At 36.3% G+C, this 24,341-nt stretch overlaps 1 protein-coding gene across 4 annotated transcripts in view; it reads right to left on the bottom strand.

Moving 5' to 3' along the window:
- Positions 1-24,341, bottom strand: part of PREX2 (phosphatidylinositol-3,4,5-trisphosphate dependent Rac exchange factor 2) — a 187,660-nt gene that overhangs the window by 61,257 nt on the left and 102,062 nt on the right. For 3 of the 4 annotated variants that reach the window (XM_051609828.1, XM_051609827.1, XM_051609829.1), the window contains 10 exons: positions 24,103-24,239; positions 20,771-20,888; positions 19,732-19,916; positions 17,183-17,344; positions 13,145-13,367; positions 12,591-12,798; positions 7,052-7,231; positions 2,915-3,009; positions 1,004-1,086; positions 575-665 (listed from right to left, as the gene is read on the bottom strand). In XM_051609828.1, the coding sequence (XP_051465788.1) occupies positions 575-665; positions 1,004-1,086; positions 2,915-3,009; positions 7,052-7,231; positions 12,591-12,798; positions 13,145-13,367; positions 17,183-17,344; positions 19,732-19,916; positions 20,771-20,888; positions 24,103-24,239 (1,482 nt within the window). Of the gene's footprint in view, positions 1-574; positions 666-1,003; positions 1,087-2,914; positions 3,010-7,051; positions 7,232-12,590; positions 12,799-13,144; positions 13,368-17,182; positions 17,345-19,731; positions 19,917-20,770; positions 20,889-24,102; positions 24,240-24,341 lie in introns of those variants that run through there. The other variant, XR_007888532.1, reaches the window with a different exon arrangement.

Below are 24,341 nucleotides of genomic sequence, written 5' to 3'. Positions count from 1 at the left end.
ATACCTACTTATATAACTTAAGCAACTATGTGAGTGTTAGCAGAGTATCTGAAATTACATACAGGATTTTTTTTAAAAGCAATCAATAATACTTCTTTAAGCATGTATTTGGCATAAATATTACTGTGACTAAAAATTTACATTTGCAAATTATTTATACATCAACTAACAAATAAAATATCTACAAAAATACTAAAAATCTGGCATTATTAGTAAAGTACATCAGAAATTACTTCAGTTGTTGAGACAAAAATGAAATTAAAACGCCTTCAATATACAAAACCTGCTTCTTACTTCAAAAACCTTGGCAATTCTATAGTCAGTTCAGAGTCCACAATTTAAAGCTGACTTTCCAACAAACCTGAAATTCTTTCAGTTGTGCAATAAAATTGTAAGAAGCCAGTTTTCAATTAAAAATAAGATCTACTTCAGAAGAATTTCAACAGTGAATTCTTGCATAATATGCCAAGATTAAGCAAAACCAGTTCTTAACACACAGTTCAAGGAGTAGATAGTCATACCCATGTACCCTTTAATCTCCCTTTTGATTCTCATTGATAGAATTAAATGTTACCTTGGAGGCCTCGACCTGGTGTGAAGTATTTTGTCTGCTCAAAGGCCCTCATCACAGCTGGTCCTTTCAGAAGGTTAACAATTGAATCGACCTGTTGGGATCAAGGTTCTGTGAGAAAGAGGTTGGTTACAGTAACAACTGAAAATTCTTTCTTTATTAACAGGGACTGCAGAAAAGTAGCTTTAGATTCTTTGGATCCTTACCCAATGGCTTTAGTTTAAGCAACAAGATAGGGAATGTTAAACTAAATTTAAGGACCTGTTTAATTAGCAGTTTTGGACTATTTACAGAAAACTGAAGGAGAATGAGTAAACACATACCATCCCAGTATACAGCGGAAAGCAAAAGTAAAAAGAAAGAATATTCACTAAAGACATCTTAGCTCAAACATGGGTATTAGTACCAAAGCCAAGAAAAATAATTTCATACTTGACCAAAAAGATGCTCCAAACAGCTATGGAGCTTATCCTGTTTATCGTGAGAGATTCGAACACTTATGGGAAGCTCATCGCCTGAAAAAATATTTTAAAATGAAAAGATGTTTAGAAGTTTCAGCATATTTTCCAAAATCTCTGTAGCTCAGATAACCTACTTTGCACATAGACTGACTGATGTGTAGGCTTTCAGGAATATAGTGACTGGTCTTTCTACATATTTTACATTTAGAAGTCACTATGCAGAAATAGCTCTTAAAGAAAGGACCATATTCAAAACTCAACTGGACATGGTCCTGGACAACCTGCTCTAGATGAACAGGGGACTAGATTGGATTATCTCAATATCAACTTCCAACATCAACTATCCTGTGACCCCAACACACGACTCTTAGGTGCTAGGAAACATCTTAAACACCTGTCTAAATAGTTAAGTAGTGTGAACCTATTATGTCACTAAATGCATTCACCGTAATTTTTTTTATAGGGAAATTTTAGTAATTAGACAAAAATACAGCATCCAAATCCTGTATTTGATATGAAGCTTTTACATACTACATACAACATCATTTCCTAAAAAAGTACAAAGGAGAAGGACTCTCCTAGGTCACTCACCTCAATCACTCTCTCAGACAATGGGTGATGCAACCTCAACTCTTTCAAAAGCTGTGAAAAATTGAGTTTAAAACTGGTCTTCCTCGTTGCTTTTGTGGTGACAGATTAGAAGTAGCCACTAGATAATTTATAATCCAAATTTATTCATGGTCAATCTAGACTCATTTCTCTCAATGATTTTTTTTTAAGCTCCTTTAGATGTTCTTACAGCCAGGAGTTATAACTCTTCACAGGATTTTAATTGCAATGGATGGAGCATGGTGTCAAAGAGCCCTGATCTGGAGTTAACCAGGTTAGCTTTGGAACTAAGAGATAATTAAGTCATCAGGAGAGTGGGAGTTTCACTGAGCTGCAATATTTATCAACTTGAACACTGTCTCTGTGCTTGGCTAGCACAGACATATTCTTTTAAGAACCTCAGTTGGTACTTCAGCTTGAAGCTGCCCAATTTTCTATCAGCTCATTTATATCTTAAGATACAGACTCTGGATCTCCTCTTTTACTAATAGTTCTTTATGTCCTTCCCCCTTTCCTCTGTATCTGCACAGCTCTGTAAATACGTATCATTTCTGGAAAGAAGCTGCCTAGAATCGTATTACCCACAGGGTATCTCAGAAACCTTGCATAACATCATTCTTTCCTGTCTCAACTGAAAACACCTCTCCATGGTATTCTCCATAGAGAATTTTCCTTCTCTGTGGCCAAGTCTCACTGGCGGCTCATATTCAACCAACATGCCCAGTTCTTTCTTTCACTAAATCATTTGCAATTAATGAACTTCCATCTTAGAGCAAATATTCTTTTATTATTAGTCCCTGAGTATATGACCTTGTACACCATGCAGTCAAATCCCATCTCATTCCTGTTAGCAGCTGCATTTATTTAAATTCAATTTATCACTGCATAAACAAGAATGTGCTTCTATGTGGTCCCACATTCCTTCCTACAAACAAACACAGCCATATCCTGCCGTCTGGATGCTGACGCAGGCTGGGAGAGCATTCCACACTCACCTAAAATGCTCCTGACTCTGCAACATAATGTACTGCCAAGGTCAAGGCATCCAAGTGGTTAAAAGCAGTGACTGTCTGAGCTCTAAGATGCTGGAATTTTGGCTCCCTTTCATGGAAGGACTTAAAGTTCAGCACTAGCCAGGCAGAAGCAAAACTTCTATTACCAAGGAGGATGCAATTTTAAAAACAAAAATAACAAAACTACCAGGCAAATGAAAAGAATAAAACTGAATAAAAGGAACAGATGACAGATTCATAGCTCACTTTTCTAAACATACCTGAATCCATTTCATCACTGTGAAAATAAGAGCTGCACTGACTGCTACAAATGCTGGTAAATGAAGCAATGGAGTTCCTATTGCTGTTGCAATCGCTTGGGAAAACAACAACAAACAAACAAACAAACAAAAACAGAAATAAAGTCATGTTCTTTAACACAAGCTCTGTATCAAAGCTATGGACGTTTTTGCTTTCCCCTTTTTAAATATAATTATAATTCTTTATAAACAAAAAAGATCCCTATACTTAGGCTATCATATAATTTGCAATCCTGGTAGGACTCAGAGGACCAGAATTCCGGAACACATTACTCAATTGCCTCTCTTCACCTTGCATGTGAACAAGTACTTGCAGAATGATAACACACACTTTGAAATAAAATCAACCACCTTTTCTTACGCAGGTGACATTCTGAAACTGTGGCTTCAAATATTTTAGTAACTCCACATTTAAATTCTACACTGCTAGTCCATAGCTAATATCAATTACTCAATACTCTGGTTTATGATGGGTTCAGAACAGATTTGATCCTTTTGAGTAGTACCAAAACCTCAAGGATAAACTGTTTTTCCCTGCCAGCCAAAACATAGTTTATGATTCCATTTCTTCCAGCTGTTCTTTTTGTTAGAGATGTATAGACATTTACATCAGTGACTTCAGTGAAAACTTCTATGCATACAAAATGTCACCCACATTGGTCTAGTAAGATTTGCAGATCAAAATGTGTATGCTTTTTCTGCTCTTTTCTCTCAAAAATAAATTGTTTTGCACAGAAGATAGATGGAGAACATAGCTACTTCTGCAGCATAAACAGAGTAAAACATAGACTTTTGTACTAAAAAGCCTATGAAGATAAATTTTACTTCAGAGTCTTCATTTAGTCACATGAAGATCTTTTAGTTTCAATTCAGGAAATGCTTAAGTAATTATCCAGCAGAGGGAGTCTTAAAAATCTAAGTGAATATAAATAAGCTAACACAGAAGTGTACCTGGAGGTTATTTATATATAATTATATATTTATATAATGACCTGGTTTGGGTTTTATGTATTGGTTGTAACCTTTCACCAAGATATACGTATCTATATTTTATAGATAATGCTACAGTTATACACGCACCCATATGCTCCCTACTTGCTCTCTTTATTTTTGTAAGTAACAGAAATACACTTTTACTAGTTTTGGCATATTGACATACATGTCCTAGTGAAGGTAAATGTTTCAGATCTGTAGCCAAACAGGTGAGTGAACAGGAAAAAAATTAAATTAAACACCATGATATAATCATATCCATTTAGTAGGTGAAAAGACATCAGTAACATGTTCCTAACAGAGGGTGAATAGTCCCACAGAGTATTAAGAATTGCTGACTGGATGTTTAGAAATGTTTTCTAACTAATTCTATTCACTTATTAAAGTCTCCAAAGGGAAGAGGAAGGTTATTTAAAAATGGAGTGTGCAATGCATGAGAAAAAAACAACAACAACAACAAAGGAAAATGAGAAACAGATTAGATGCATTAGCTATATCATTCTGCATTTTTCTTGTACTGTATTGCAAGGTTTATATTTAGACCCTACAACACAGAATGAGAGCATTCTAACCACTGAAGTTAGCCTACTAGTTCTAATAATAACCATAGCGGCATAACAAGATCTGGAGGTGTAATGTATTGCCTCATGTAATTATTTTTAGCAGAAACAAAAAAATCCAGTCTCACTCATATATTTTTTCTAAACTCCCAGATTTTATTATTCTGCATATGGGACCCCAGATTTTATCATTCCGAAACAGTCAAAATGGGAGATCTTGCTTAAACAACATGATCTCTCTCTATGACCATGTGACCTGCCTACAGGATAAGGGGAAGGCTGTGGATGTTGACTACCTGGCCTTTGACACTGTTTTCCCACAGCATTCTCCTGGAGAAGTTGGTGAATCATGGCACAGACAAATGTACTCTTCACTGGGTAAAAAAACTGTCTGGACAGCCGGACCCAGAGTTGTGGTAAACAGGGTCAAATCTAGTTGGTGACCAGTCACCAGTGGTGTCCCTCAGGGCTCAGTTTTGGGGCCAGTCTTGTTCAATATCTTTATCAATGATCTGGCTGAGGGGATTGAGTGCACCCTCAGTAAGTTTGTAGACAACACCAAATTGGGTGGGAGCATTGATCTGCTCGAGGGTAGGAAGGCTCTGCAGAGGTATCTGGACAGGTCAGATTGATGGGCCAAGGCCAATTGTATGAGGTTCAACATGGCCAAGTGTCGGTTCCCGCATTTCAGTCACAAAAAGCCCAGGCAACGCTACAGACTTGGGAAAGAGTGGCTGGAGAGCTGCTCAGCAGAAAAGGACCTGAGGATGCTGGTTGGCAGCTGGCTGAATATGAGCTAGCAGCATGCCCAGGTGGCCAAGAAGGCCAACAGCATCCTGGCCTGTATCAGGAATATCATGGCCAGAAGGAGCAGGGAAGTGATCAAGCTCCTGTGCTCAGCGCAGGTGAGGCCACACCTCGAGTACTGTGTCCAGTTCTGGGTTCCTCCCTACAAGAAGGACATTGAGGTGCTGGAGTGTGTCCAGAGGAGAGCCACCAAGCTGGTAAAGGGTCTAGAGAACAAGACATATGAGGAGCGGCTGAGGAAACTGGAGTTGTTTAGTCTGAAGAAAAGGAGAGACCTCATCAACCTCTACAACTACCTGAAAGGAGATTGTAGGGAGGCAGGTGTTGGCCTCTTCTCCCAAGTAAATAACAATAGGATCAGAGGAAATGCCCTGAAGTTGCAGTAGGGGAGGTTTAGACTGGATATTAGGAGCAACTTCTGTACTGAAAGAGTAGTCAGGCACTGGAACCGGCTGCCCAGGGAGGTGGTGGAGCCACATCCCTGGAGGTATTCAAGAAGCATGTATATGTGGCACTTCAGGGCATGCTCTAGTGGCCAAGGTTGTAGGGGGTTTTTGTGGGTGTTTTATGATGGGGTGTGTTTTTGGTTTTTGGTGGTTTTTTGTTGGTTGGTTGGTTGGTTGGTTTTTATTATTATTATTTTTGTTTGGGTTTTGTTTGGTTTCATGTTGATGGTTGGACTCTGTGATTCTGTGAATATACATGACTGGAAAATATTTTAAATTAAGACACACATGTGTCCTAAGTCACTCCTTTCTCCACATAAAAATCTTGTGCCAACTGGGGAAGTTCCCAACTGGAGCAAGTGCAGCCACTGGAGCAGCTCCTGAACAGTCAGTTTGACACATCATGGACATGCAGAAATTCCCAAATGCACTTCATGTTCAGCTGGAACAGCTCTTTGCTTGTGTTCACCTTGGTTAGAGTAAGACAGACTTAATCTGTTCAAATTATCTCTACATTCATTTATGTTCAACTTCATACTTTTATTTCTACTCTGACAAAGAGTTCCTATCTACCATGCTGCAGCAATCAAATATTAGCTTATGAAAGAGAGCTTAGAAACATAGGGTTCTGTAGAAGAACGATGAGCCTACTGAGATTTTACTTTCTAAGCATAATAACAAGTCATGATAATGAACAAATAATGAACCCTTATTTTACTTGCAGCTCAAATTTTAATTTAGATTTTGTATTGTGTAGTTAACCAATTCTCTCTAAGCAACAGAAGACAATTTTTTTTATAAGATCCTGCTTGCTGTAATTATTCCTTCCTTTCCAGAACTCTTTGTATTTTCATTCATAGCAAACATGGTGCATTATGAATTTTAGAGATGACATGATGCTACAATATTTAGAGTAGAATAAGGTCAGGCATGTATGTTGAGATCAGCATGAGTGATGGCTCTGGCATCTGGCCTTTGATGGCATACATTATTTCTGAATTTATTCAGAATTTATTCTGAGTAACAGAAATTAAGTCTGTTGTCTATAAAACCGGTATTCTACAGTAAAGATGTGATATCGTTTAAAGGTTAGGGACACCCATATCTAGTAACTAATATCTACTCATTAAAAAGTTAATTTTACACATCTGGTAGCATACCTTTATGCTAGCTATTCCTCTGCTAGAAATGTCAGAATTATTGTATTTTGATAGTCTTCATAGACACTTGATAGTCTACAAACACACAAGTTTGATTCAGTTGACAAATACAAAAATTATTAGTAAAGTTACCTGTAAGAATCCCTGTTGCTGATAGTATCATGACCAGAATCTTCTTGCTCATCACCTGTCACGCTGAAACAGACTTTCTTCCCATTCCTTTCCCCCTTTTCATTATCACTGTCTGCTGGTATTAAAGGCTCAGGTGTTTTACGTTCTGATTTGGGAGAATATGTTATTGAAGAAAGAAGGCTGTAAGACAAAAAAAGAAGACAAATTCAAATTTTTCAGAAGGGAGCTATCAACAGAATAACATTTCTCATCAGCATCTTCCAGCTATCGCTCTATAATACATGAAGGAAACTTCTTCCAGTCCATATCTATTTGAAACAACAGAAGCGTCACATTCTGCTGCTAAAAAGTGTAACAGTGAAGCCTGTTACCATTACTAAACACTTGAGTCTTGTATGAAGGCAATAACTCCGACTGGGGAAAAAAATACAGCACATTCTTAAATACTCAGGGTCAAATATTATGTTAACATAACTATTTTTAAACATGAACCATGTACTTGTCAGCACAAATCAAGAAAACAAACCAAAAGAACTCTATCTCTGCAAAAAGCATACACTTGCTCAATTGCTACTGCAGCAGACATGCCAGCCTGCATCACAGGCTATTTTACTAAGGCACTTTAAGAATCTTTATTAACATACCTGTGTATTTCCTGACATTCAAAGTGTCTAAGCCACTATTGCTAGTAAAACTGATTATTAGCCTACAAGCTTCTTTGACAAGCACAGAAGTGACATCCAGTCAAGAAGAGAGAACAGCCCAGATTGCTACATTTAGAACATGAACAAATATTGGCAGCAAAAGTTTAACATTCTTGGGTGATTAACCATATTGAGATGGTCTAATTTACTTTCAAGATCAGAACAGCTATAATGGGCAATTGTTTTTTAATTCCTATTACTCAAACACTCCATTAGAATGACACTTTCAAACTAATATTTAAATTTGAAAGGCAGTATTCTTCTTGCAAAAAACTACCTTCTAACTATCTGAGATAAGCAGACACTATATTCAGCTTTTTTTTCCTGTAAAGTATATACAGTAAGTAGCAGGATTTTATTGTAGGAGCTGTCAGAATAGTCAACTGGCAAACTTTCTACCAAACACACGGCAGAATTCCAACATACGTTAGATGTAATTCTTATTTCTGTAGGGAAACCATGGGAGATACACCTCTTTTGTGAACAAAAATACTGCCCTAATTGTTATTAAAGGGTAGCATTCAGAATTCCTTATTTTTCACTCCACATATTAGCATTATTACATTACTCAAGGAGAGAATCCTGATTTTAAGTGCTTTGGAGGTCCATCCTACTTTTACGGGACTCTGCCAGTTGAAGTAATTAATTCTTAATCCTAACAAAGTTATGGTTGTTGAGCTACATGTTACATCACTACTGAGCTATCAGTTCCTCTACTTCTTTGACAAAGATATTCCACCAGAAAACAACCTGATCCTAAGCTATACTTGAAAGCTGAAGTTACTTCCTCCATACAAATACAGACTATGTTTCCAACACTACGCACAACTGTAACACTTTTGAGTATATACAAATAATTTTCTGACTCTCAAGAATGGATAGATTTTTTAAAAAGAAATGAAGTAACCATATACTTTGTAAACATAATAGTGTACGTTACCCCTATAATGCTGTCTGTTTACTGTATAGCAATGAATACATACCTCAAATGGCATATCAAGCTTCATCTCATTGATAACATGACCTGACAGATGTTAACATAGGATTTGATGTTAACTTTAGGGAAACACGGATGACAAGTAAAGCTTTTTAGCAAATCCTTTTAACATGTTCTTGAACATGTACTAAAATAAAATTAGAAAATTGGTTCTTTGTACTTGTAGAACTTATCTTCTGAATACGAAAATAGAAATGGGGTTCAAAAACGGATTAGACAAATTCACAGCAGGTAATTCTGACAGTGCTTTTAAAATAAAAGGTCCATTCTAAGAGGACCGTGTAGCACTTGCTTCCTGGAAGATGAGATAAGGACAAGAATTAAACTACACTTTTGCTTTTCTTGTGTTCCCATTATCATCAACTTCTAGGAAAACAAAAATGGGCTTTAGGCAGATTCATTCTGGTAACTTCTGGTGGATTTTGTTGTTGCAAGAAAATAACGAAGAGTAAGAAACAAGCAAAATAGACTGCAATTTCAGCTCCTGAAAATATCTTCCCCTGAGTAATTATTTGTCAAGACACAGACAGACTATTATATCCTCTTCTTTTATGTTACTGTTTAGTCACTGCTGCCAAGCTCTCACTAGAAGACTGATGAAGGTAGGAGGAGCTTTTCCTTAGGGAGCTTTTCACTTTCTCTCAGCAGGCAGGCTGTTTTTCTCAGGAAATTTTTTTTGCTGAACTAACATGAATGAAAGCTGGAACTTCGGATAACAGAGTTCTAGAGCTGGTAGTTCCTGAGGTCACTGAAGTGCTCTTAGAACCTCAAATCAGGGAGTCTAAAACACACAAACCCAAATGGGGCAAAAAAAAACCTACAACAAAAACAATAATTACCAAGACCCTTTTTAATTTATTTTTTTAAAAAAATTATTTTCCTTCTTAAGAAAGGCACTTTCACATTTTATTTTCTTTGGAGATGTGTCTACCCCAAAGAAAATTATCTTATAGATCTATCTCTCATAGAAGAAGTAGGTGAATGAGAGGCTACAAAGCCTCTGCAACTATGAAGAAAAATTCTATTAAACAGAAATTTAAATCTCAACACAAAAAAAATCCATATAAGTGGAATTAATCCTATATGCAACCCAAATCAACACAATCCTAAAGGTGTTTCAGAAACAAACAAAACCTGTTATGGTTTGGCAAAGCACTAAAAATGGATAACACAGGCAGTAAGGAAAAAAAACAACTTCTGTGTAATCTGTGAGCTACTTTGCTTTTTCCTCACTCCATAAAGACTCGGAAATGTTCAAGCCTCGTGTATACTTCCAATAGACATCTTTCCAAAAAACAGCTGGGATCACTGGAGCACACTGAGTGAATGCGAACCAAAAACACAGCAGAGTCACTACAAAGAAAACAATTTGAAGAAGGACTTATTTCAGCATAGCACCTAGCTTCAATGGTGAATATCTGGCAATGGTACTAAAGAAGTACTGGGATAGTATGAAACTATTTGAATGAGGAGTCATAACTGTGAGAGGCTGTGGAAAGGGGATATATGCCTTTTTTGTGTATATGTCTCTATCTCCATCAGTACTGCATTTTTTGCAACCAAATGTCAACAACAAACCATGACAAAAATTATTATGAAGACAATGCTAGGAGTACACAACCTTCTCTTAGATATTCCTTTCCCATAATCCACAAGCTCTCACAGATCTTTTCTTCAGTTGAAACACTTGGTTTTACTTCACTTGCATTCGCTGACAGCTGAGCAGATAACACTGCCCCAAAATTTTGAGAGTTGACAGAGAGACCATTAGTGACCTCAACACAGAGCAGAGACATCTAGTCACATGAGAGAGCAACAGGTTTTCAACAGTACTGTTATGAAGGGTACAAAAGACTCATTTAGTATCCCCATTTTTCTATCATTCAATATCACATAAATTTAGAATTGCAATACCACAATCATATCTTTTGTCCTAATAAAATTATAATAATGGGGATTGCTCATAGTAATAAGCAATTCAGCAAATAAAGCCATCAACTTTATTGTCGCTATGTTGTAACAGAAAACCTAAGTTCTACAGTCTTTATGAAGTTCAGGGATCGGTATGTTCAAGCATTTCCTCCTAGCTGTTGAACTCTGAACATTCCTAACAAAAACACAGTTCTTTGATTATCCTATTTTATTAATCTATCTTTTCTCTTTTAGTAGTCCTAATTTTTCTCTCAAAAGTTAATTCATAGCTGTAACTATGTTCTAATATAATACACCATATACTGCTGAACTGCTCACACTCAAGATAGTCCCAGCTCCCCTCTTCCCTGTCAAGCTCTTTTAAGTAGGTCCCTTGGCTATCCTGTTTCCCATACAAAACAAAACCACTTCCCTCCACAGTAATAACACACTGGCAGTCCACTCAAATTCTGTAAGAAATAAAGTATGAAAAGTCTAACTCTTACAAATAGCAAAAAAAAATTTGCTAAATACATCTGTGCACCTTATAAAAGGTTTGCTACAAAGTCAGAGTACAGGATATTTATGAAAGAAAAAACCAGCACATACTGTCACAACTGTATGACTCCCAAAATGAATAGATGTAAATACCTGCACACACAACATATATGTATGTGTGTATTTATCTGTATATACACGTGTATGAAAGGCTCCAAAGTCCCTGTGCTTTTGCATCACAGGCTCAAAGGAGTGGAAAGCAAAGGCGTGGCAGACTGGTAACTGCAACTTCCTGAAATATGGACTCAACATCCGTATATAATTTTCTGACCTCCTCAAGGAAGAGTGACAACACAGGCTCTACAGACAGTCATTTTTAAGTGCACTTAAGAGCACTGAAATGATCTTAAATTTAATTAACTGACTTCATGTTCAGCATGATAATTAACAGAACTAAAAAAAGGCACAGAAAATGTTTTCTTCCAAAAATCTGAAGCCACTCTTGCTTTCATTCTTATTGCAGTATGGAACACACTACAATTACTTATTACTGTGTAACTATTAGATTACACTACTACTGGAACAGTACAAAAAAATTCCCACTCTGAAATAACTACAAAAGGACAGATAACTGTACAGCCTGCAATATAACAGAAGAAGCAATGATACACCACTTGTCCAAACTGGAGTTCATGAAAAACTGGCATTTAAACTAAAAAAAATCTGTTATTTTTATTTTCAAAATGAGCCATTTCTGACATTTGCATTACATACAAAATCTTTCAAAACTGAAAGACCTATCTATCATCCTTCTTCATCCTCATCTCAAGACAGCAAACAGCCTACCAGTCAATCCACTTACCACACAAGAGAAAAAGCAAGTTTTAAATCCTTGTCCTGAATTAGAACAAACTGTGACGAGACTCTGGGTCTCCTGCATTCAAGCCAAGTGTCCTAATCACTCAGGAATGGCTCTCCCTAGATCCATAGCTCTTCAATAAGGCCAATTTGGTTTTGAAACATTTCTAACAAATTAATAATCTTCCTATGGGTGAAAAATGCTTTACCTACAAATTTACCTTCAGGACTATTCAGGAATACCTGTTCAATAAAAGCTATATTTATACCTCTACCCTTTGTTTCCATTCCTACTGAAATTGTAGATAATATTCGGCCCTTCTATTTCTCCCACCTAAAAATAATTAGCATTTCCACATTCCAGATAAAAGCTTCAAACTACAGTATGAAAAAATCAGGGATAGTGGGAAAAAGAACAAAATATACTTTTACCTACACTTTAATTCTTTGTCTTATTTAAATTATTTCTGAAGTAATCATTGATCATACACTACACAAAAAGGTTACCCGGATTTATTGGTATCTTCAACAGAAAAATTAAAGGCAAGTCCAGATGGTAATATTTACTTACTCATCTATTTGACAGACACATGTTTCCACCTCTTTCAGTGCAGCTTGTAATTTGAACAGCAATTTTTGATAGACATCTTGTGTTTCTAAATCTTCTTCTTTTAAAAGGTATCTTAGACCATGTCCCTCTTGCTGGCCAACAGACTGTCCTGAAGGGGCAGCCATAGTAGTAATGGTATGTTGGACATAAATCATTGGATTCAGTTTACCTGGGAATAATCCAAAGAGATTACATCATCATTTTTTTTCGACATGCATCTTGAAGTTAGGAAAATACCTAATAGACATGGAAATATTTCCTGCTTAAAACTTCATGTAATTATTTAATTTTGTAAATTTTTTTGCATATCAAAGTAAATCTATGTAGGGAAAAAAGATACTGTGAAATTGCGACAAGTTTATTATGCTTTAAATAAATATAAGTATCAAAAATAGGGGGGTTGATAAAGATTTATCCTTAATTTCAATATTTGGAACACAAACCTAAACAAATTACCTTTTAAGACTCTATATCAGAAGAATTGGAAGTAATTATTTCAAGTTCAACTGACTTACCTTGATCATTGTTTTTATTTTCCTTTTCATGGGAAGAATGTTTTCTGCTGTCTAACTGTACACCAAAGGCACTACCAAGGGAAGTTGAAGTTTTAGGGTAAGACACTTCCATCACATTGATATGGCAATTAGTTGGACAGAAATCACTGCTGTGAAGTGGTGAAATCTTTGACTTAGCTTGTTTGAAGGTAGGCCAAGCTCTATTTTTTAACACTCTTGAAAACTAGAAGTGAGAAGAAAACAACATTTTAATTAATAGCTTTTGGTGCTTCAGCACTTGGCTGACAAAACTCATGTACCTGACTAGAAAACAAAAGTTTAAAATATTTCAGTCATCTTTGATTTCAGATGCCTTGACTTCATAACTTCCACCTTTCTCCACAAGGGAGAGAAAAAATGTTTTATGTTTTATATTTTTGATGGGTTGTCTTTTGAAGTTAATTATATTTACCAATTTAAATAGCCATGTAACAAGCTGATAGAACTTATTTTCCTTGCAACATAATAAAATATTAGGTGTCTTCGTGGGGTGAAAGTCTGGAAATGTTCTACAATCCAGTGCTGCACTGCACATGACATGTATAAATGCTTCCTGACATAGATGTTTTCAAGTCCATGTCCTGCAAAAATTTCTGTGATTTTTGTCTGAAGCTCTAATAAAGACAGAAATGGAAGCTATGAATTATGAATTTCATATCCAAGAAGGATGAAGCCCTCCCTAGTGGTTTCCTGGGCTGCATTAGAGTAGCATTGCCAGCAGGTGGAGGGAGATAATCCTGCCTTTCTGCTCAGAACTGGTGAGTCCACACCTGGGGTGCTGTGTCCAGGTCTGTGCTCTCAGTACCAGAGAGACATGGGCATTCTGGAGAACATCCAGCTTAAGGGACTAGGGCATCTCTCCTATAAGGAAAGGCTGAGAAGCTGCGATTGTTCAACCTGGAGAAGAAAAGGTGCAGGGAGATCTCATCAATGTTTATAAATACTTGAAGGGAGTGTGGAAAGGGGACAGAGCCAGGTTCTTTCTAGTGGTGCCCAGTAACAGCACCAGAGGCAATGGGCACAAACTGCCCAGGAGGTTCCTTCTGCACATCAGGAGACACTTTTTCACCATAAGGGTGACCAAGCACTGGCACAGCTTGCCCAGAGAAGTTGTAGTATCTCTCTCCTTGGAAATATTCAAAAGCTATCTAGACACAGTCCTGAGCAACTACCTCTAAGTGGCCCTGCTTGAGCAGTGGGATTGGACAAGACCTCAGAGGTCCCTTCCAACTTCGACCATTCTGTGATTTTGAGTGATTCTGCAAAGCTGGTAAACATTAGAGCATAAAAATTGCAAACACCGTATTTACAGACTTTGCCAGTCCACTGCCTCTTCTCAACCCCATATATTAGCTCAGCAATGATGAACCTTTTTTTCCCCTCTGTTTTACAGTCTAATTCTAATACAGTGCTTAGCCACATCTCATTCACTATAACACTTGAAATTTTGTGCACACTCTTGAACAAGCTTAGAGTTACTTGATTTTTAAGATAAGATGACTTCAACCCAAAATGGCTAAGACTGAACTGCTCTAAATATGTCACTTATGATATACACCTACTTCAGAATCATAAAAGTAATGAGATCAAGCACTCCCATCGGAAATGAGACTTGTCAGTCACAAGTAGGATTTTTGTCAAAATGTGCCCTTTCCAGTGCAGTTTGTTTTTAAGTGAGATTTTTTTCTGGAAAAGATGTAATCAGTTCCAAGTCCGTGGTATTTTAATCACAGTATCTTTCCAGTCAAAATATTGCACAGACCTACCTCAGCTATGGAGCACAGCATATGCGTATTCATGCATAGGAATATTTTCAAAGTTAACTTGCAAAGTTCCTTCCCTAATAAATGTCAGTACAAATTAAATAAGTCAAGTTTTGACTAACAATTCAGTTGAACAAAGGTATGTCCCTTTTGAGTAATAAGAGGTTTTTCTGCTGGAATTTAAATTTCTGTTTATTTTGGTGTTATATTGCATCAGCCTGATGAACATTTGACTGATTAATTACATTTCAATCTTGATATCAGAATAAGATCTGGAAAGCTACAAGAAATCCAATTATGGAATTGTCTGAAGGCTGAAGAATGTACAAATAGTTAAGAAGGGCACTAAGGACACTGGACGATGAAAATGTTCCTGTGAGCAGTACATATTTCACATATCAATCTCCCACACATCCTGCTCCAGAGAGACCAAATGCCTGGCTATGATTTAATCAGGTCATAAGTCAGGCCCAAAATTCTTTTCAGAGATGTGTTGAGAAACATCTGGGACTCATGGCACTGGACTTGAGGTCTATTATGAGCAAAATGTTCTGATAATAATAATAGTAGGAACTGCAGAAAACTAGAGGGTTTCTATTTAGAGAATTCAAACTTTCACAGTGAAACAAGGAGCCAAGCTGGGCGCAGGCACTCTGTAAGTCTCCTGTAACTATGGTTACCTTTACCTTGCCAAGAAAAGGACGTATCTATTCCTGAAATTCATTGTATTACTAATTGTCATTAAAAGCTGTAACTCTGAAACTACTGATTTTTGAGCAGATGAGCTTGAAAGTTCAGTTTGTATCACCAATATTTACTTCTAGACAGCATAAGCACTGTGAAAAGTCTGAGTGCTTCCCCAAGGCTGTTAATTTCATATCCAGCAGAACACAAGAAAATTTCATTTATTCTCTTGGCCTCCTGTCAAGAGACTGTACATCATGCTTAAATTCTCTGGCTACAGGAAAGGTACAAACCACCTACATGCTACTCAAACTCTAAATACATTATTATTAATATTAAAAGAATTTTTTTATTATTTTTAATCAATTTGAAAACACAGAGCTTTACGACTCAGGCAAACAACAGAGAGATCAGATGTTTGGTGATGCAGTATCAGAATCCTTTTGATGCTGCCTTTTGTGACTTAACTCCTCAGTTGAGGACTCCAGTGAGAGAGCACCCTGAAAAGTCTTCGGAAAGCTGCTTTTTGGCCTTCATCCTACTGAAGCTATAGGTTTTCCTTACAGTTCTCCCTCCATATTCTTTGAAAAACAGTAAAACATCTATTCTTTTCTATGCACCTTTCAGAGCCCTGTGTGCTCTGTGTGTGAACCTCTTCTTCCTTTTTTTGTTTTTCCTTTTCAGTTTTTTGCATATTAACCCACAGGACAGACCAATTTGCAAATGTCACAACTCATATCCTCAACTGAGATTAGACAGGGCAGAGCCAGTTCCACATAGCCATTTTGGGCCTACTTCAAACTAGTTCCAAACTCCCGAAGATTAGGTTGCATGGGAGCCAAAGCCAGGATGATCAAAAAAGTTTGCATTAACAAACTGACAAATAGTTGATTCATTTATGCTCTACTTAGCTCAACAACTATAAATAAATAGAGTAGAGGTTATACTCTGGGTTATTTACTAACGTACATCTCGTTAATTTAGATCTCAAGTGTAAGAAATTCAGTACCTTCTCTTTTTTTCCTTGCTATAATGTTTTATTAACCCAAGTTAATCTAACAATTTACAGAGCTATTGCTATTAACAGACATGCTAGAAAAAGTCACACCAATTTGAAGGGCATAAAAGATGAATAAAAATGTAACAATTTGGTATTTCAAATTAAGATGCATTAGATGGAAAAAATCAATTCTGTTATTCTTTCATTTTTGCTTAATATCTGCAAATTCACTAGAGTATTGGTTTAAGGCATTTACAAGAATGCTGGGCCTTTTGTAGCAAATACCAAGTTGATTGTATCTATAACTGAACACAGCAAACAAGAAAGGATACGATCTACTCAGTGTCTAAAACAGGAATAATAAAGAGCACAGTTTGAAAACAATATAGGCAGTTACTCAGTTTAGGCATTCACACCTCAAAACAGCTAAACTTTCAGCCATATTTTTGTCATTGCAGCAGACATTTTGAAGAGTTACTCAAACTTTACCACATTCCTCTGTTTTTCCCTTGAAAGACAAATATCACCCAGCTTAGGAAATGCCAGTCCTACCTTTTTATAGCTAGAGATTCTTCGGTAGATATGTTCAATTTTCTCACTGCAAATGACACTGAATTTACTTTGAAGCTCAGTGGGGATCACTTCATTTAAGGAATTGAGGCTGTTGCAACTCTGCACAAAATGTTCATCGCTTTTTGCCAATGCTTCTAGGATCTAAGATAATAAAAACAAGAACAGTACTTTATGAAATAAGATGTCTAAGATAACCTGTTACTTAACCCCTCACTTATCATCCCTCATAATTAAAGCTGAAAAGCCTGATAATCAGTTGCCTTTCACCATCACAGATGATGCTGCATAACAACTAATGAAATCTGGGAAGCAAAGACATTTCTTTAAATCTATACCCTGCATAAGTTATACCCATAATAAGCCTCTTTTACTTCTCTTCTCATGACATTGTTTTATAATGGATTTTCTACTAATTTCCTACTAATACAATCACCACGGCTCCTCTGAAATACATTATCTGCTGTATTTACTTGAACAGCACATATTATGCCAAGCTGATGAATTAATTCATTACTTTTAACAAAACCTTGGTGTGGCAGTATAAGTAACACCGAGACATTGAAAAAGCATACAAGAAAACTGAGTGCTAGCCTCCTATATATTCTGCACATATAAACAAGGAATAAGGAACAGAATAAGCTATACTGCCCAGTAAAGACTGAAGTCTTGCTGTGATGGAAACAGTACCAGCAAATTATGGTGATAAAAAACTGAAAAAAGGTATGTTGAAGAGATGACAGGAACATATAGCCCTTCTTTTGAAGCTAGAGTTACACTTCAGGCCTGGAAATTGGAAGATGCCTATTAATGGTTTGGTTTAACTCTAAAGATGTGTTTGAAAAACACACCCAAAATAACTTCCTAGCACAAGCACCCAAGATTTAGATTAAGGCACCTAAATAAGAAAAGGGTCACATTTTAGAGATACTCGAAGAAGTCGGGACAAAGAACACATGCAGCATGAATCCATAATAGCACACATATCTGTAGTTCACCTGCAAAAGTCCACTATTATAATATCCACCATCACAGAGGCAATATATGGTTTATTATCTTGACCAAGGAGTTTAGAAAAAAATGAATTAAGGGAAGCCTTTCACTCTTCTGCTACAGCACTTAATTACTGTATTGAAACACCCCAGTCACTTCAGTCACACTTTCAATCTTTCTTAACACAAAAATTTGCACAATATAGGAAAGCAGTCCACAGTTACTTCACTTCTCTACTGCATATGATGCAGAATAGAGATGCTTAAAAATGCAAGACAACAATGAATACACAGCAAAGAAAGAAGAACATGGAGAGAAATGTAAGACCCCACTGAAACCCCAGAAAAGTTAATGTATTAGAGTATTTTAAACCATTTGCAGACAGTTATATTTAAGTAGCCAGCCTAAATACTAAGTGTGATGAAACTGCATTATTTAAGGCCAGGATCAGTGTGGTAGAAGTACTTTTTAACTACAACAATGGAGAAATATTTCTTAAGCAGTTTGGAAACAATACATCAAACATTTCATATAAAATTGCAATCACAGCAAGAATTAACACCTTTCAGGCCAATGACTTCAAGCATTGACTAGACCAGCTCTAGCAGGTCTCATTATGTTGCTGCAAGAAGTTACACCCCTGTCTGTTAACCTGACTTGCATCAAAGTGAAGTCAGGGAAAAGGAGCAAGTGCCCATGACTCAGTCATTTCAGTCAAAAATTAGCACTTCAGTTTACACTTCTGATGGAAACATCAACAGAAGAAATTTACAGATATCAATACACTCCCCAAAAGTTTGACCTTCATACTTTTATTAAGTTTACTTTGCTAAAATGCATATGTGTGTGAAAAGATAAAAACAAACCACTTTAAGAAAAGAGCTGTATTACAGCTCTTTTGTATGACATTTGTGAATCTGATAAGACAGTACCAGGTACATATGAAAAATTTCACATCCCATTCATAGTAATAACAGATTTCACCAGTAGGAAATGTTCACAAAATCGAACTTCCAAAGTAAACCGTAAAGTTTCACTTGTTTACTGTCCTCTTCTGTGACTTTGCCAATGTGTGTGCCTGTATATGCACAGCTTTCTTTTACTATCAGACACAGAAAAGATAGATGCTGTGCTACTCCTTTTACTGAAACCAATTTTTAAAGTTGCACATGCAGTTCTGATGAATTCAAACAATTTTTGGAAACTACAGCCTAGTTTCACCAAATTTTGATGTTTCAGTGAGTCTTTGACTTTCTTTCAAGTTTTATTTGATAATTAAGAAAAAAGGCAGGGAGCAGAAGGAATGGAAGACTTGCAAGTTCTTTGACAGTTTTCCAGTTTAAAGGCTTACTGTATAAAGTTTGCTTCCTAAGTGCACAAACATCCTCAAAAATGTCAGAGGGATAAAGGGATAAAGTATTAAATGAGATACATAGAATCTTAAGAATAACATAAATCCTAAGAATAAGCAAAAGGCAGACATTGCTCATTGGTATTAAGCGTAGTAAGATTTAATACCTACAAAAATTGCTTCATACCTTTGCAGTCAAGCTGAAAAATCCCTTTGGTTCAATCATTTTTTCTAACACATGGCATTTTATTCCAGCTGTACTGTCATACTCATAGACCACTCCATACTCCAGATGAACATTGTCTACAGTGAGACTAACGTGGTCCTTCTTCCCATCAATTATTGCCATAGTGTTAAATTTGTCAATTACTTCTAGAATAAAGAAAATAATTCAAATCAATAAAGAAGGACTGGTCATTAAACAAACTAAAAAGGACATAGGAAAACATTCTAGGAACAGGTCTATTCTGATAATTCTATTTACAAAGCGTTCATCAAAAAATCCAGCTATGAGATGAATGATCTAAAAATCTGAACACCAGTAGGTTTACGGACGCTAAAATACTAGATTGCTGAAGAGTCATAAACAGACAAGTCACAGCAATCTCTCTTTATAAACAGTTGTTGAAGGGGACTAATTCAATCTAATTTATAATCCAGAGACACAAAAAAGCAACAAAAAATGGAAAACTGAGGATTTCTAAATGAACTAGAAGAAAATGAACATGAAAAGTGTCAACATTTAGAAATGAAACCGCAATATCAGTATTTACCAAGAGAACATAAATACAGTTCACGTTAACTGTCTCTTTAACTACCATGATGCATATGAATGCAGCTTTCTCTAAATGTTAATTGCCTGAAAATAATCTGAAGGATAGCTGATTTATTATTTCTCATGCAGGAGTGACTAATGTATCTAATTTAGCCTTAAATGATTATTAGTGGTGAAAATAAATCAAGTAATTCCTAGGATTATGTACCCTAGGAATGAAAATTGAACAGATTTCCTCTAAAGTGTTCACAGAAGCTTTTTCTCAAAATGAAAAATAATCTCCAGAAAACTGCTATGTCTTCAGAAGACATAAAAAATTAAAACCTATGTAAAGTGCATTTTGCATTCTGCTTGCAATTTCACTTCTGAAAACAAAACCACTGCCTATATCTTCCCTGCTACTACACTTAACGTTCTGAGCAACAACAAAATCAAGACAAGCATCACATACCTTCCACTTTGCAGTCAAAGGCATCTCCTCCATCATCTCCAGAGGGCTTGGTGTTTGTTTTCTGAAGATCTTCCTGTGCACTTTCAATGCTGTTGTAAACCCACTGTATAGAATCTTGCTAAAAAACAAAAAAAGACAGCTAAGAAAAGCTTTCAGAGTGCAATTGATAGCAACTCATTTCACTGCTCTCAAACACAAAATAGTTGCTTTCATTCCCTGAATATTATTCAGCTTTATTGCCTTCTGAGCTCCCAGTTGAAAATAGTATTTTGAAAATTACAGAGAATTTTGGCTTTGTCTAAAACTATCTGAAGCACCTTCTCAACTTATTTATTTCAGAGTATACTGTCATGAGACAGTATGAAATCTGTGACAGCATGCCATCCATCAGTTTCATATCTCTGCCAAATATAACTTAAGACAATTCAAATGAAACTGCAGATTGAAAAATAGTTGAGACAAGAAATAATGAAAAAATAAAGGGAACAGATTTTTGCCTTCCTAAGTCCACTGTGCGTTCACAAATCTGCTGGCAAATATTAGGAAATAACAACCAAAGATACAGTATGTCCAGTTAATCTGTCACCCATGTGTCACTGGCATGAGTAATACTTCTTTACTTATATTTGCCTTTACTACAGTTATTTTACTAGGTATTCTTTATTTTTTTCTCCAGATTGTCAAAACCCCAGAACAGGACAGAATCACCCCCAAAAGTCCAGCATCTTATGTGACCAAGTGACACATGAGCACAAGAACAGTGGCTTGGTCATATAACCTATGAAGAAGCTATGGCATGTCTTACATCTTCCTCTTGCCCCTCACTCAGCCACAAGCCCATCACATCCTTGTGGAAAGCCTATCAAGTATAGTCTCTCCAGAATATTCTCCTCCTCCCCTTACACTTCAAAAGAAGCTTGACAGTCAGTTAATCACTTCCTCTCCAACAGCTACAGGAGAATAAATGACACGATTATGACTTATCTGAATTTATCAACTTTAAAAAGAAGTTTGTGGAAAAATTCAAAGTTAAGTAAGGATAGCAAAAGTTTAATCTGAATGTTACCATTTTCACACAAAATGTGACTTACAACCAATTATGCTTTGATAATATACAATATTAAGTTGCTACCTTTATCGAATCCATCACAGATAACTAACTTTTTCTATTATTACAGTAATATTTCTCCCTAGGTTTCTTAGATTCATCCATGCCTTGCTTCTCCCTCAATGGCACTGAAATGTTTTAATAAGGAAGCTAAACTTTCAGAGCAATGTGTTGATTGTTGGAAGACAGCTGTGCACAAGCTGATCAATAGAAACACTTCTGAAACCCACACTTCTTTGCAGCTACACCTAAAAGCTTGCTGCTTAGTTATGGAGTCTTACAGGTTTGTTTGGCAGCATTAAGATTGTCATGCCAGTCTCTAATAGGAGATGCACATTATGGCAAAGGGTTCCTTCACTATTTATCTTAGGACTAACTAGTTAAACTGGAAGTCCCTCTTTCAAAAGTTAACACAAGATGCAATGTAACAGGATTTGGAGCAGTATTCTCCAAAAGAATTATAGAAGCACAAACAAAGGACTAATCTGCCACATCATGATTAGTATCACTGCAAAGAAATTGTAATTCCAGGAAGTAAAATCTGCTCTCCATTTTCTTTATCCAGACAAAACAGAAAAAATATAAACACTGTTGAATAGAAGTTACATGTTTATTCACACTGCAAGAATCTGAAATGAAACCAAGTGGCAGGCGAGCAGGAAGACTCCTCAACCTGAGGAGTGGAATATAGAGGCAAGATAAAAAGATCCCCTTTCAATTATGCAATTGCCAATGACAGGAGAGACTGCAGTATTTGTGTTAATTAAATTATAGGCTACTGTACTTACAAAATAGGAGAAAACCATATCCATAGACACCTTCCAAATAATTAAAATCCCAAATTTCTGAATAGGAAATGAAATTTTAGCTGTCTTAACACCAGTGGGAATACTGGTATTTATTTCAGTGTAGACAGTTCTCCCATAGCATTTGATAGCACTGCATCCTAAATGAAGGTTTTCTTGTCAGTCTGGGGGATTTGAGTTATTTGTGATTTGCTGAATTATGATCAGCTACTTTTTAGGATGGAAATAAATATTCTATATAGGAACAACAGTTATGTAGTCCAACGTACTATGCAAGTGGATTGAAAAAAAAAAAAAAAAAAGAGTAATTTTGTATGTCAAGGCACTCATGCCAGCCAACAAAAATAAATTATCTTTGGATGTCACTAATCTCCATAGGAACTCTATGGTAATACACAGAGAGAAAACACCTGCTTTAGAGAATTCAACTCATTTTTTACTCTAGCCAGTGCACAAAGCACCCTCTCTTTACTAGAGCACATCTTCCTTTAAAGAACAGGTGAACTTGATCTTGACAGGCTATGGAACAACTTTAGCTCTGCATTAGAGTTTAAATACAAACATTCAGACAAACGTTTTCACGAAGACTGTATTTGCATTGCATAGTTCTAACTAACTCTTACTTACAATTCTTATCTCTTATCTATGCAGCAGCTGTGGGAGAAGGATTTCACTCTTGATTTTAATTGGATTTTACTTCTCAATTAACATGCACTGGAAGAGTTTCTGAAGTTAATTAGTTCTATTCGTTCACAGTTGATGAAAAATATGCATGGACTTGGAAAAATTACATTATAGAATCCAGCTGGTTTTGGTCTGCTTCCTTAAATTTAAGTCTTGGAAGCCTGAGATTCTCTCCTAAATGAATGTGAAAAGACAATGAAAACTGCATGCTTATATTTAAAAAAATGCAAATAGTGAGTCTTTGAATGTATGTTTATTCCCAAAATTCAAATGCGATTGGAACACAGAGACTTTTATAGATGGAATATGTGAAGTCTGCTCTCTTTGCATTGAAGTGCTACAAAATTCTGGAAGATCAGCTTTTTGCATTGCACTCTCCTGCTGTTGAGCAGGCAGTGAGCTGTGTAAATCCCTCTCCATCATGATGAGAATATACCTCGCAATGCTTTCTGCATAGAAATGAAAACTTGAAATAGTCCTTTAAAAATACCACCTTAAAAAAAAAAAATAGCTATTAAGTTTAGATTTATTTCAATGGAGAAATTAAACAGACTTTGAACACCAGCAATATATTGAGCAATCTTCAGCTTTTATAATTCAACTGGCTCCCCTTCACCTTTATTCACTTTGCCTTTCCATTAACCCCACTCAAACACAACTGCACCACACTGCTTACTTCAACCCAAAAAATAACATTTAGAAGAAAATCTGCAAGAGTTTCAAGTGAGACATACCTGCATTGGCCGCCTGTACTTCCTGCATGCTGTGACATGAGCAATAACACTTGCATGAGTCTCCTTGCTGACATTAATTCCATTCACTTTGATTATGCACTGGCCAGGGTGGAGACCGGCTGCAGCTGCCACAGTTCCTATTAAAATACTCCACACAGTTAACAGATTTCTTTCCCTAAACATCTAAACAGTCTAAAAGGCTGATTTTTTAAATCAGAGTACTACATACTTCCCCTGAC

The sequence above is a fragment of the Apus apus genome, chromosome 2 (assembly GCF_020740795.1).
Source record: "Apus apus isolate bApuApu2 chromosome 2, bApuApu2.pri.cur, whole genome shotgun sequence".
Classification (NCBI taxonomy): domain Eukaryota; kingdom Metazoa; phylum Chordata; class Aves; order Apodiformes; family Apodidae; genus Apus; species Apus apus.
The sequence above is the reverse complement of the archived record's forward strand: the minus strand, read 5'-3'. Positions and strand labels throughout refer to the sequence as shown.